The sequence below is a fragment of the Cydia pomonella genome, chromosome 5, assembly GCF_033807575.1.
Source record: "Cydia pomonella isolate Wapato2018A chromosome 5, ilCydPomo1, whole genome shotgun sequence".
NCBI lineage: Eukaryota > Metazoa > Arthropoda > Insecta > Lepidoptera > Tortricidae > Cydia > Cydia pomonella.
In genome coordinates, this window is record NC_084707.1 from 7,467,499 (window position 1) to 7,480,785 (window position 13,287).

The 13,287-nt window shown below is 35.1% G+C and overlaps 2 protein-coding genes across 3 annotated transcripts; one reads left to right on the forward strand and one right to left on the reverse strand.

Moving 5' to 3' along the window:
• Nucleotides 1-1,032: 1,032 nt before the first annotated feature.
• On the forward strand, nucleotides 1,033-8,483 carry LOC133517610 (lipase 3-like). 2 transcript variants are annotated; one of them, XM_061850954.1, is made up of 6 exons: nucleotides 1,033-1,221; nucleotides 2,439-2,707; nucleotides 4,835-5,036; nucleotides 5,574-5,935; nucleotides 7,447-7,545; nucleotides 8,086-8,483. In XM_061850954.1, exons 2-6 carry the CDS (start codon nucleotides 2,582-2,584, stop codon nucleotides 8,464-8,466), a joined length of 1,170 nt encoding a protein of 389 aa, XP_061706938.1. In that variant the 5' UTR covers nucleotides 1,033-1,221; nucleotides 2,439-2,581; the 3' UTR covers nucleotides 8,467-8,483. The 2 variants fall into 2 exon arrangements, with proteins under 2 accessions (XP_061706938.1, XP_061706937.1); XM_061850953.1 differs by having other exon boundaries at nucleotides 1,044-1,221; nucleotides 7,447-7,605.
• On the reverse strand, nucleotides 8,480-13,263 carry LOC133517608 (uncharacterized). The gene is made up of 6 exons (XM_061850948.1): nucleotides 12,961-13,263; nucleotides 12,466-12,588; nucleotides 9,267-10,031; nucleotides 9,076-9,196; nucleotides 8,812-8,987; nucleotides 8,480-8,549 (listed from the first exon to the last, which is right to left on the reverse strand). The coding sequence occupies exons 1-6, from the start codon at nucleotides 13,180-13,182 to the stop codon at nucleotides 8,523-8,525; spliced, it is 1,434 nt and encodes a 477-aa protein (XP_061706932.1). The 5' UTR covers nucleotides 13,183-13,263; the 3' UTR covers nucleotides 8,480-8,522.
• Between the last annotated feature and the right edge of the window lie 24 nt (nucleotides 13,264-13,287).

Here is a 13,287-nt window from a genome sequence, read left to right on the forward strand (position 1 = left end):
CGAAAAAGCAGCATTACATAATTAATACCTATTTATTTAATTGTTAATCTAATGACTAATAAGAGTAATAAGCAGTTGATACTTTTCGTAGATGTTTATTGATTGTGATAAGATTGTTCTTACACCAGTTAACCTAATTTAATAAGTAGGTAGGTAGGTAAAACGTTGATGATAGACTATAAAACACCTTGTGCGACCTTGAAATTCCCAATGTTAATGTAATAGATAATGGAAATTATTTCGAATCTATAATTATAACTGCAGACATCAGTAACAAAATCTAATTACTCGTAATAATAAAATAGGTAGGAATAGGTATTGGAACTTTTAAAATGTTAATATGATTTGATATTGATTTAACTTGTTTTATTGACTTTGTTAAATTTGGTAATGTCTATTTCCTAACTGTTATAATTCGTGTTTACCGTTAAGCGCTGTGGTTCTATATACTCGAGGCTTACCGCGAAAATCGAAATTCGTCAATTGCGGGCATTTTTCTGTCACTCCAATTACGTCTTAGTGAGAGTAAAAGAGAAAGATCCCCGCAATTAGCGAATTTCGATTTTCCCGGTAGGACCCCTGTTCGCTTACAGGTATGCGAAATAAACGATATTGAAATTGAAATTAACATTGTTCGCTTCGCATTCAAACGTGACGTTTTTAGTTGAAGAAGTGTCACTTTTGACACTGACAGATCCTATTCATATCTAATTTACTTTGCTCTTTGTATCTAATCCAGATCGATTAATATCCTATAATTAAAATGATATTACGACTGTGAGTGCATCTTGTCAAATCTTGTATAAATTGGTAATCCAATCGATTTGAGATACTTAAATTTCAAAGTTCCAATGTAAAAATACTTATAATCTATATGTATATAAAAATAGTTTTGAGGTAAAACATGCACTTCCAGAGCATGGAAAATTAAAAGATAAAACTCTGTAGAGATCTAATTAGCACCTGTGTCATGTCAAGTTAATATCTACCTTCTGTCATGTAATGTCATAAAATCGTACAAAAGGTATAAATATTTACAAAATTTACAAGTTTCACAGTCCTATATCAGTGTAAGAAATACCAACATACTCTGGTCATTAATATTCTATTGATCTACAGCGCTGCTTTGAGATTTAGCCAGATAATTTTTAAAACGAAAATATAAACCGAAATGAGTTAATGAAACGGCACAGCCCGGGTATTACCGGGGCTACCGCTCCAGTAAGTTACCAGGTTTTTTTTTTCAGTACAGCTTACGTCATTAGGGCTTGAATTTTTCCTTGTAACAAGCTTTTCCTTTGAAAATGTTGTTATAACCAACATATCAGGCATATTGTGCCTACTCAAGTAGGGTTAGTTACTACATTGTTACTAATGTACTTAACTAATACAAGTGGACAAGAAGTGGTTCTTAGACATTTTAACACGTAACAATATTTACTTTAAAGTATACCTCTTCAAGTGGCATATGTCGTTTTTGAGCCGTTGGAAAATTGATTTTATTTAAATTAATCTGAAATTTATTTGACGTAACCAGTCGGGAATCGACGGCCTAACACAACATGACGAAATTTCTTCTTCATTTTGAGCGAACTGCGTAAAAACACTAGAAATACTTTTAGTAATTTTAGTCATTGATTAGCAGAAAAACGGCTCGATTCGAACTTTAAGATACGTCAAAAATTTTATAAAGATACGATATGGATAGAACAAAAACTTCACCTTTGACACTGACATATCCAATCCATATCGGATCTTTAGCAAATGTTTGACGTATCTTAAAGTTCGAAGCCGCAATTCAAACTTACGCTTACATCAAAATTATATCTAAATGATGTAATTTAGCTATCGTGCGTCTCGCTCGCGCCAATAAATCTACGGACTACGGACAAGTATGAGCGAAATGCATAATACAAAATAACATAAATAATAATAAATAAACAAATAAATATTATAGGACATTATTACACAAATTGACTAAGTCCCACAGTAAGCTCAATAAGGCTTGTGTTGAGGGTACTTAGACAACGATATATAAATATATACATATTGATAAATACTTAAATACATAGAAAACATCCATGACTCAGGAACAAATATCCATGCTCATCACACGAATAAATGCCCTTACCAGGATTTGAACCCGGGACCATCGGCTTCATAGGCAGGGTCACTACCCACTAGGCCAGACCGGTCATCAAACATCATTTTGAAGTCAGTATATGTTCGAATTAACCTGTTACTTGTTAAAATTATGCTACGTAGATATGGTGAAAATTCGCTAAAAGATTTTTCTTGTAACAAAAACTCATTATAGATCGTGTCATTAACGAAAACGCGTGTTTTGACTCGTAATGCGATGTTATTAAAGGTTAGATTTGAAAAATCTGCACGTCGTCGTCAATGACACGAACTATACAAAACATACTGCGTTTTAGGAATTCTTCAGAATTACGAAACAATTGAGCGGCCAGTGCCCTTGCACTTATCAACATATATCGATAATCAATTTAAACCCTTCAGTCAACTCCTAATCTTCGTAAGAGGTTGACTCATTACCTAGAAACGCTCTATTATAGCCATGATACTAAGCTTGAGCATTGTGTTGGTCCTTATGCTGATGAAAGTAAATGGTGATGAGTCTGATTCTGAAGTTGGTGGGTATAAAACGAATCCAGGAATCTTGGAAGACGCCAGTTTGGACACGGTACGTATTTTACCGTGAGTCTATGGTGTATGTCTTTTTATTTAAAATTAATACATATATAGTCACACAAACCGCCGCCATACAATAAAAGTTACGCTCTTATTTTGAAACGACATATAATATACACCGTGTTTTTATTGAATTCCGTAAACTTCGGGGTATTGGTAAGTACGTTTAAGGAAACTACGAGTAAGTACATGGCAAAGTAAATACTCCAAAAACATTTTTTTAAAACTTTTTTTTGTTATTACAAAAAGTAATTCAATGTTGCATATAGCGTTTTTGTTCCACGGTCATTACATTCAACTCAACCAAACAATTGAACACTGTGACATATCAAATATCAATGTCGTTTCGAATATCGATCGTCCGAGATATTACTTACGTTTAGTAGCAAATGTATTAGTTCGTACTAAACACTAATCAATATGTAAACAGGCCCTAAGGCAAGTGTACACGCTCGTAAGGGCCTTATCAGATAAACATAAAATGTTTGATTATCTCCGAAATGAAGTTAATTAGAATACCGGTATCTTTGAGAAAGTTACTTAATGCACGCATGCAAGCTCAGGAATTCACCCTTGAAAATAACGGAAATAAAAAAAAGGTACTTAACATGAACTATGTCATGAACGTTCAAGTAAAAATCTTTCATATGGTAATAGTTTTCGTAGCTAGAAATTGTAATACAGTCAGCGTCAAATAGATAGTACGGCCAAAATGGGCAAATATATCTTAAAACACCTTTGTTACCTTAGAAATAAGGATGTGTTCCGATGTATTTGGTCACTTTAGCAGTCACTATCTATTTGACGCTGACTGTACAATGAAATCAGAGTAAGTAGGAGTTTTACATACGAAACTTTTTGAAATCTCATTATCTGGTAACTTTTTAATACCTACTCTTGAAGATGCTAGCAGATTTTTTGACTGATATACATTCCTTGGTTTTTGGTTTTGCTTAACCATTAGGTAGGTAAACACGGTGTTTTTATTGAATTCTGTTAACTTCGGAGTTAGGTTAAGTAAATTTAAGGAAACTAAATGGCATCTTTCGACACATAATTAAAACTTTAAGAACACCATTTGCCTTTAATCCTTATTCTTTCACTGATATGTTGTCAATTTTTTAAATATCAAAAAATGGCGCAATTATTATTTTACTGGTATGAGTAAAATTTGGTAAATATAAAAAAGTTATTAAGTATATTGTTTTAATACTAATATAAGTAGTATATGTGTTTGTGTTTAATAGTCTCCATATTTAGCTCTTTGCACTACCTGTTGAATTTTGTATGAGTTCAAAATTTCCTGCTACCTAAAGGTTGTCTGGAAGAGATCGCTTTTTAGCGATAAGGCCGCCTGTTGTTACCTGGTTCTATTTTCCTTTAAAATTTATTTGTAGTTTTACATGTATGTAAAATGTATAATTGTTGGAGCAATAAAGAATATTTACTTACTTACTTAAAAGTGGCGCCATCTAATAGATAAAAGGACAAAGGTATAGCAGGATCGTTTCGAGCAATGGCGCCATAATCTTTAGATAGTGCCCGAAAAGAATTAGTGAAAGAATAAGGATTAATGTCAAATGGCGTTCTTAAAGTTTTAATTATGTGTCGAAAGATGGCAGTAAATTTACGCCGCTACAATTTTTCTTTGACAATACACCTGTATTTCAAATTCTCTTTGGTCCAAGATAGCACTTGCGTTTAGTAGCAAATGTATAAACTCGTACTAAACACTAAACTAGTGTAAGCGCTCGTAGAGCCCTTATTAAATAAAAATAAATTATTGATTTTCTCCAAAATAAAATTAATTAGACTACCGGTGTCTTACTGTCTAGAAAGTAACGCAATTTACGCTCAGGAATGCACCCTTGAAATTAACGGAATCCAACTTGAAAAAAACACGGTGTATAGTCTCAAAAGAAAATAACTTTCTAGAATTTTCAGAAAAATCAATATACGCAGTTCTTGACCTATTGGCGTTGGAATCAGTAGGTACGAACGAAATAATATTTTATTCACATTACTTATTTGGAAAAGAGTTTTTTTCTTTGCTACGTGTGTATGGAGAAGCGGTCCTCCGCTATCCTTTAAATTAATTAATATATTTATTTTCCCTTAGTGGTCTTTAATACGAAAATACGGGTACCCGTGCGAGATTCATCGCGTGTACACGGAAGATGGGTACATCCTGGAGCTGCACCGCATCCCCCATGGCCGGCAGAATGCGACAAAGGCGGGTCCAAGACCCGTAGTGTTTCTGCAGCATGGCCTGCTCTCGTCGTCTGCGGAGTGGGTGCTTATGATGCCAGGGAAAGGGTTTGGTAAGTACAACCTCGTTAATAATAGATCCGTTCGAAAACTACCAACTTAATACGATCCGACTAACTGCTCGAAGAACGAGACGCGTTGTCTTACGGCAAAATATTTTGGCATGGGGCTACTTAAATCTAGTATTGGATACGACTCGAATGTGTCTTTCAGACTCATATAATATTCATATGAACTCATATCGTTTTCAGACTCATGGAAAGTCGAAACTCGAGTTAATTTCAACTTGTTAGAGACCCGAGTTTTTGTAGAGCTTATTTTTGTTTATAACACTTTATTCTTCACTGTTACAAGTATTTAGACAAAAACCTACGAAATTGATGATGACTTTATTCAGAAGCTCGAGTCCTTTCGAGTTGCGCTTCTTCTGAGAATCATAGAAGGGCTGGGTTTTTTTAATGCAGTCTCATAAAAATGAGTCGAGTTCTTCAAATTTAGACACAAAGGACTCGAGTTCCTACGAACACTATTTAGATCAACGCAGATCGTCTTTCGGAAGCGGGGTAGGCTCAAGTGAAATAATTTTTCAGCATACATATTAGCGGAAGCCGGCTACGACGTATGGATGGGCAACGCCCGCGGCAACACTTACTCCAAGCGCCACGTCTCTATAAAACCCACCTCGTCCTCCTTCTGGAAGTTCAGCTGGCACGAAATCGGCTACTACGACCTCCCAGCGATGATCGACTACGTCATCAAGAACACAGGGGTTCCCAAGCTCCAGTACGTTGGGTTCTCTCAAGGGACTACTGCGTTCTGGGTCATGGCTTCAACTAGGCCGGAGTATAATGAGAAAATTAGTGCCATGCAAGCTCTGGCCCCAGTGGCGTATGTGGGGAATATAAGAAGTCCGCTAATAAAAGCGATTGCACCGTTGACTAATTCTCTTGAAGTAAGTATCCGCTATTGCTAAAGTATTAAACCAATTAAACCAATTGTAAGTACTTAAGGAGTTGGCAACTACGGCCACCACTGGCACAAATGGGACTGGAGCGCCTCGCCTGCCTGTAATTCTGGGCAAGTAGACCAGACCATCAATCAGCGGTAGCGGTAGCGGATGCGGTATTTCCGGACCGATACGACCTTTAAACCTTCAAGAAAAGAGCGTACTCCCATCTTAAAGGCCGGCAACGCACTTACAACTCCTCTGGTGTTGCAGGTGTCCATGGGCGGCGGTAATCGCTTACCATCAGGTGATCCGTCTGCTCGTTTGCCTCCTCTACCATAAAAAAAAAACATAAAATTCTGGAATACCCCCTTTACGAGATACACAGGCTAGTAGACAATTTTAAGATCCTCGTTCATGTCTGTAGAAGCAGTCGCGTATCTGGGAAGGGAAAATTCTTACATAAAGTTTCAATTGACATATGTCTATACTATACGATAAATAGTAAATAGAGAACTACCTAAATATACTTTACAAACATAGTTGCGACGAGAATCTACTATCTACTAGTACTAGACTATTAGAGTAGCGAATCTATGTCAAATACCTAGATAGCCGTACAGTGAACTCATCTACTAGATTAAATTGTCTGAACAGCATGTTTACTAGCAGGTATTTCTATTTAGATCATCAACAATTTTGAAGCCATTTTTTAAGCATAAAAGATAAATTTTAATGAAATTTGGCACGTAAGTGTAAGCCGCTACTTAGTTTAGAATTTAAAAGATAGGTACCTACATGAAACTAGAAGTGAATAAAAAATATCAGTAAAGTTCAACGTGGCACATCATTCAATAGGAATTTAAAAGTAAAAATTTGTCTACTTTTAAAAATAACTTACTTTTAAAAAACACTTTGCCGGTCACAATGAGCTTTTCGAGGTGCCACCGTCGTTTCTTGCAATATGACCGAAGTATTCAAGGACTCTGCGTAGACATTCGGATGACAGCCGCGACGAGATTAATAGTTTATTGTTAATGTAAATTGCAGGTCATTAATAAGTTATTTCCAAAACAACTTCTCTTCATATTAAAAGAGTGGTGGCGCGCAGATACGCCCTTTTGCTTATATGGCTATTTTTATATCGTATCAAGGTACGGAACCCTCTATTATACGAATACGTGGTCAGACATGCACTTGGTCAGTTTTTTCTAATACTTTCCACTCATGCTACATTTAATAACGCGTTGTTTTAACTAATTACGAGTATGTTACTTTTTCCCAAACTGTCATCTCTTAAGTTAATACGAGTAGAGTTAAACTAACTTGCATGGCATTTTAAACGAGAAAGTATGGGAATGTCATCATAAATAACAAATTTCTATGAAAATATGACATCCACACTTTGTTCTGTCAAAGTCTGTGCAGAGAGCAGAGTTAGCTTGCAAGGACTCTGAGTTTGCCTTTAACTCTTGGGGTTGCCACTAACGAACATACAATAACTTTTACATTAACAGCTGATCATGAAGATTATCGGGGCCAATGAGTTCTTGCCCAACGGGAAGATCAACGAGCTAGCCGGCCAGACGTTCTGCCTGGAGGAGTCCATTACGCAGGTCCTGTGCACCAACTTACTATTCCTCATCTGCGGGTACAATGATGCGCAACTCAATGTTGTAAGTATCGAAAAACGATTGAAATATATAAGAAACAACAGAAAGCAACAGCTTTTAGATATTGTCATATTTAAGTAGGTATACAATTGTAACATGTGTGTCGCTTAACTTCAAACTCAGATAAATCCATTCGACCCTCTCAGCAAATATCTACCTTATTACCTTTTCAAAATACCAAAATCGCATAATCTGACAGATGGATTTACCTGAGTTTGAAGCTAAGCGACTCATTTGTGATTGTGATGGTTAATTAGAACCACATTTCCTGATTGAATATACAACACATGTTTGAACTGCCGTATGTGGTAGTTAAAATGTATTTGCCTTGTTTAGGACTTAAACCAAATTACTAATTAGCTGATCAGTTCCATACAATGTACCATGAACCATTTCGACCAATGAAATCGGCATATATATAATGTAGCTTCGTTACTACTGGTTTTCGTCTTGACTGTACCTAACTGATTAATTCCTTTACAGACAATGCTGCCAATAGTATTAGGCCACACCCCCGCGGGTGCCGCCACCCGTCAGCTCATTCACTACGGCCAACTCTACAAGTCCAGCAAGTTCGTCCAGTTCGACCACGGTCTCTTGACCAACAAGCGCAAATACGGCACCTTCAAACCTCCCCCCTACGATCTGTCGAACATACGCACCCCTGTGTTCCTCCACTATGCCGATAATGACTGGCTATCCACCCCCAATGATGTCGACAAGCTACTAAGAGAAGTAAAATCCGCCGTCGGGAAATACAAAGTACCCTTACCAAAGTTCAATCATTTGGACTTCGTTTTTGCGATAGACGCTAAGAAACTTATCTATGATCGTGTCATGAAAATTATGGAGCAGTTTGTGTAAATAAAAGATGAAATTGTTTGCATGCTTTTATTTACGACAACATAGACAAACATGTTTCACTTCTTCACATCCCGGGAACAATCCTGAAAACAAAAAACAGGCAGTTAGGTAGATACTAGTACTAGTATGATAAATCATTGTATCATTAATACGAGTACACACTAAATTGTCGTCAGGGACACAAGAAACTGCACTTTATTTTTAAATTATTTATTCATTGAATAACATTTTTGTATAAAAATAGAAAGTTTTTCTAACATGTATTCATTCTCATCTGCCCACGACAAAAGTAAGCTGATGAAGCCAGGTTTTATTTGTTAAATGTGAAAACTATATACAACTTACACATTCATTGACAGACGACAGTTTTGTTTCATTTTGTAGCTTAGAAGGTGACTTGTTTAGCTTTATTTTGTAGTTATGATACGACGCGTCTATTTCCGATGAAGATTTTTCACTGCACTTCTTATTGCTCACAAGACCAACTTCGCGCTGCATTATGGCCCCAAAAGTAGTTTGCACTAAAACAAATTAAGCCAAAAATTTATTCGTAAAAAGATAGTAAAAACGGTACGACATCTCATTACATTATGTGAATTACAGCATTACGTTTTTCCAAGACGTGGATGGGATCTTCTTTTCTGCAACTTGAGTCAGTTTTACTATTTGTACTGAAAAATGGTTGGTTTGATTTGTGCAAAACTTGTAAAAGTGACACTTGTTTATAGCCCTGTAAAAAAGTATACTGTTAATTTTTAGATATGTTCACCAAATTATTACAAATACATATCGATACATACCAGTTTTCTGCAATTCTTCATAGTTATAATCATCTCAGAATTAACATCATCAACAAAGTTAGTGGTCTCTTCTTCTTCGAATGGTTTAGGAAGATAGGCTAAAGCGTCATTTGATAGCAGCGGTGCCAAACGGGACAAACGAGGCTTAGGAGCGCTTTTGTTATAAACGCTCTGTAACTCCATCTTCAATGACATGTTCTCCTTTTTCAATCTTTCTATATCCACCATTAGTACGTTTAAGTTTTGTTGCAAATCGTTTTTACATACTTTATTGTCCCCTTCTTCTAAGTAAGAGGTTTCGCAACAGACATCAGCTTTCTTTATGTTAACTGATATACTTCTACTTACTTTACGTGGTTTGGGAGTCTTGGCGATCACAACGTAACTTTCAGTTTTTATTACAGAATTATTGTTTTTATTAACAATCGCGTTAGTTGTTTCGACATTCCTGGATCTTGCAGGATAGATAGGAGATGCTTGCTTAACTTCAGATTGAAATTTACATGAACTTGATGTCACGTCATTATTTTTATTCAGATCAAGTACAGTCATATTTTTAACATATAAAGCTTCATGGACAATTTCATTTTTCCATGATTTAACCGTAGTTAACATAGTGTATGAACGGTCATTAAGGGGAGTTTTCTCCGTTTTTGGAATATGAATACGGAATATTTTTTCCAAAATTATCTTCCATAACATTTTGATACCTTTCAAAGCATCCAGACATCGCTCACAAGGCCAATGACTTGTTTCGAATTCTTCCTAAAACAATACAAAATCCATTTTTACAATTGTGCTTACTTGGGCGTTTTCACAAAAAGTTGTTGGGCCGAAAAAGTCATGTCCCATGACTTTGTTAGCCATTTTCTTGAATTTTACCTAAATTTATGTTGAATGATGAAGACTATATTAACAAACAACTTATAGACTGTTTACTAGCCCTTAAAAAATGTAGTTTGCTCTGTACAATTTTAAATTAAACCAAATAAAGTAAAAAGAGTGGTCTAATTTTGACGTGTCCCATACCAACCATGCCAAGATCGGAGTCAGAAAAATAATACAATTTCAAGACTATTTGAAAGTAACGGGTATTTTACTTATAAAGAATAACCCAAACTACAATTTTAAACCTTAAAATGCAGCAGTGTGGTTCAAATTTAATTAAAAACAACAGGTTTTGTCTTGTCCTGCGAAATAGCGTTTAGCGGAATTCCCATACTACGCCACCGCATTTTTATTACCTTGGCAACAATAAAGCAAAGCAATACGAAGTTATTCTCGATTATAGCAACATTTCAAGCCTGTATCAGCCGCCAGTTTGTTGAAAATGACAGCAGTTCGTACGCAATATGTGAAAAGAGCGGTCGCGTGGCTCTTAGTCAAAAAAAGGAGTTCCACCTAAGCAACCGATTTTGATAAGGTAAGATAATTCTTTACTTAAAACTTTTTAGCGTGTTATTAACCGTTTTAATCAAGATTCAGAATAAAGAGTAATATTCATTGTAAATCTGATACTTTATTTGCAATTATATTTTAATGTCGCGAAGTCGTGGATACGTTACCTCCATTACGCCACTAAAGCGTGAATGGAACTAAAAAGTGACGTAATGGAACTCTAAGGCTCGTTTCATAAAGAAGCTATTGCTGGGTACTTACATGACACTGTACGTTATTTAAATCAGAATGTGACAGTACGATAAACTGGTTTGAAAATCTACAATAGTAATACATATAAATAGTTCATTCAATTGCAAATGCCATATTATATTATTATTATTTTTATCTAAATTTTCGTTTGTAAAGGTCGTCGTTAATAATAGTACATTGTGAAACATGAGGCGTAAGTTAAATATTGCAAACTAGAGAATAGTTAAAAGGCGACGGCTTGCCGGAGCAATTTAAAGACTTGAGTTTGCGATATTTTTACGCCCCGAGTTACACACAATGTTTTTCATCGTCAGCCTGTTTGCTTGCTAATCTGCCAGTCTTGGTTTGATTACGTATTTATTTGCGATAGCTTCTAAACTGCTAAACTAATACCACCTGTGAGAGACACGCTTATTAATTGTTTTAATGGTTCTTGTGCACGAAACAATGGGCTGCATCGATCTCTGGGAGTATTTCTTTTTAATAGATCGCGAAAAAACAGGCAAATTTGTTAAGTTTTGGCTAATGCCGCTTCTATAATTCTTTAGACTAATCAAAATAACTATTTTAACTTTTATATTGCTTTATATTGTACCTTTAGTGTAAGCCAAGATAAATAAGAAAAGACCATCTTTGGATATTTTCTATTTAGAAAATTTTTAGGAATCGCCTTTCGACGTTTGCCAGATACTCTATATTTATAGTAAAAAATTAACAAAAATAAATGGTATCCCTTCTCCTGTTTACATACTAAAGTGATTAAAAAAGTTTTTATAGTTTATATATATCATGACTGTTATGATCTCAATGATCTACCTCTGTAGTATTAACTAGAAATAAAGTGCAAAAAGCCTAGCAATGTGAATATTACCTTATAGTTCCTAAACGCCATTTTGTGTTCCAGTCTACGCCACTGGTCAATTGTGTTCTTTTATGGCTGTGATTTATTTTCTAAGATATTGTACAATATATTAACGATATTGAAATGATAACTTGTTAAAAGACATTGTACTTAATTAGCTATCAAAGATGGATAAAGCTTTTTTTCAATTTTAAGTATTTGTCAAGCTGTGGGCAATAATATATAGTGAAAAGTACTGAAAAGTAGCGTTAAGGAAAGATTTTCGATAAAAGTGACTGTTTTTGTTAACATTTTTAAACGATTTTCTTTTTTTTTGTGAAGAATTTTTTGTTTATGTTTGATTAATACAGTGTATTATGGTTTTAAACTTTCTAGTTTTTTTTAAATCCATTGCTAAATCAGTGACGTAATGGAACCTCTTCCCACCAAACATGAAGTATAATTGAGATTATTTACTTGAATTGTAATTATATCTTAATAAATTTAATAGTTTTAAGCTGTTCATACAATAAACTATCAAATTAGATACAATTGAAAATAATTTAAAATATTTTCAAAAGTGGAATTCCTATACGTCACCAACAACTTTTTGTGAAACCGCCCACTTACGTTTGCTATCATTTCTTCATTATTGGTAGAGTTAGGTAAAATTAAAATAGTTTAAATAACATGCGATTGTCAACTTACTTCATCAAAATATTTTTCATATTTCGGATTATTCTGAAAGCATTCTTTAATAGTCTGACAAGAATTGCATATACTTTCCAGTACTACTTTGGATTTGCAATTTGGATGGCATCTTGGTGTGAGCTAAAAATAATGGCAATAGTAATTATCTTAATTCATCATTGCTAGGTAGAGGAGGGTAGAGGTCTACCCGTGGTACCTAGTAGGCATGTAAACTAAGATAAAACATTCGGAGTAGTATCTCTAAATAAAAAATAAATAAATAAAATTAGGTTGTCACCCTTGCAGATCAAACCAAAGAAGTTATGAATCACTGCCACTGTGCTACTCCTCCTTAAATCGGAGTCTAAATCTGCACAGCCAAAAATAGACCGTGAGGTTATATTGTAGCATTGAATTTTGATCATCTTTGCTGACACGCTATTGCGTCGATGGGAACTTGTGGAGTCATGAGTTTAAACATGTTATTATTTGACTTTAATAATCGAGACTCACGCGGCCACGGCTCCTGCAACCCATTACCCTCAAAGTTGCAACTAGCGTTGAAACGGGTATTACACAGCAGGGCATATCACTCTTGATCCACGCTCTGAGGTGCCCGCCTCGAACTGCCACATCGTGGTTCCAAGCTCTGACGTCCACACACGACTCATAAGATTTTATTTTACCTTCGTTTCGGGATATCAGACGCAATTTGTATGGTATACTGTAAAACATTACACATTAAAACATTGAATTTCAGTCTAACATTTTGTTAACACATAAATTTTATATAGGGTTAAGACATGATATGACAGTATGACAGGCTTTATAACAAACTGG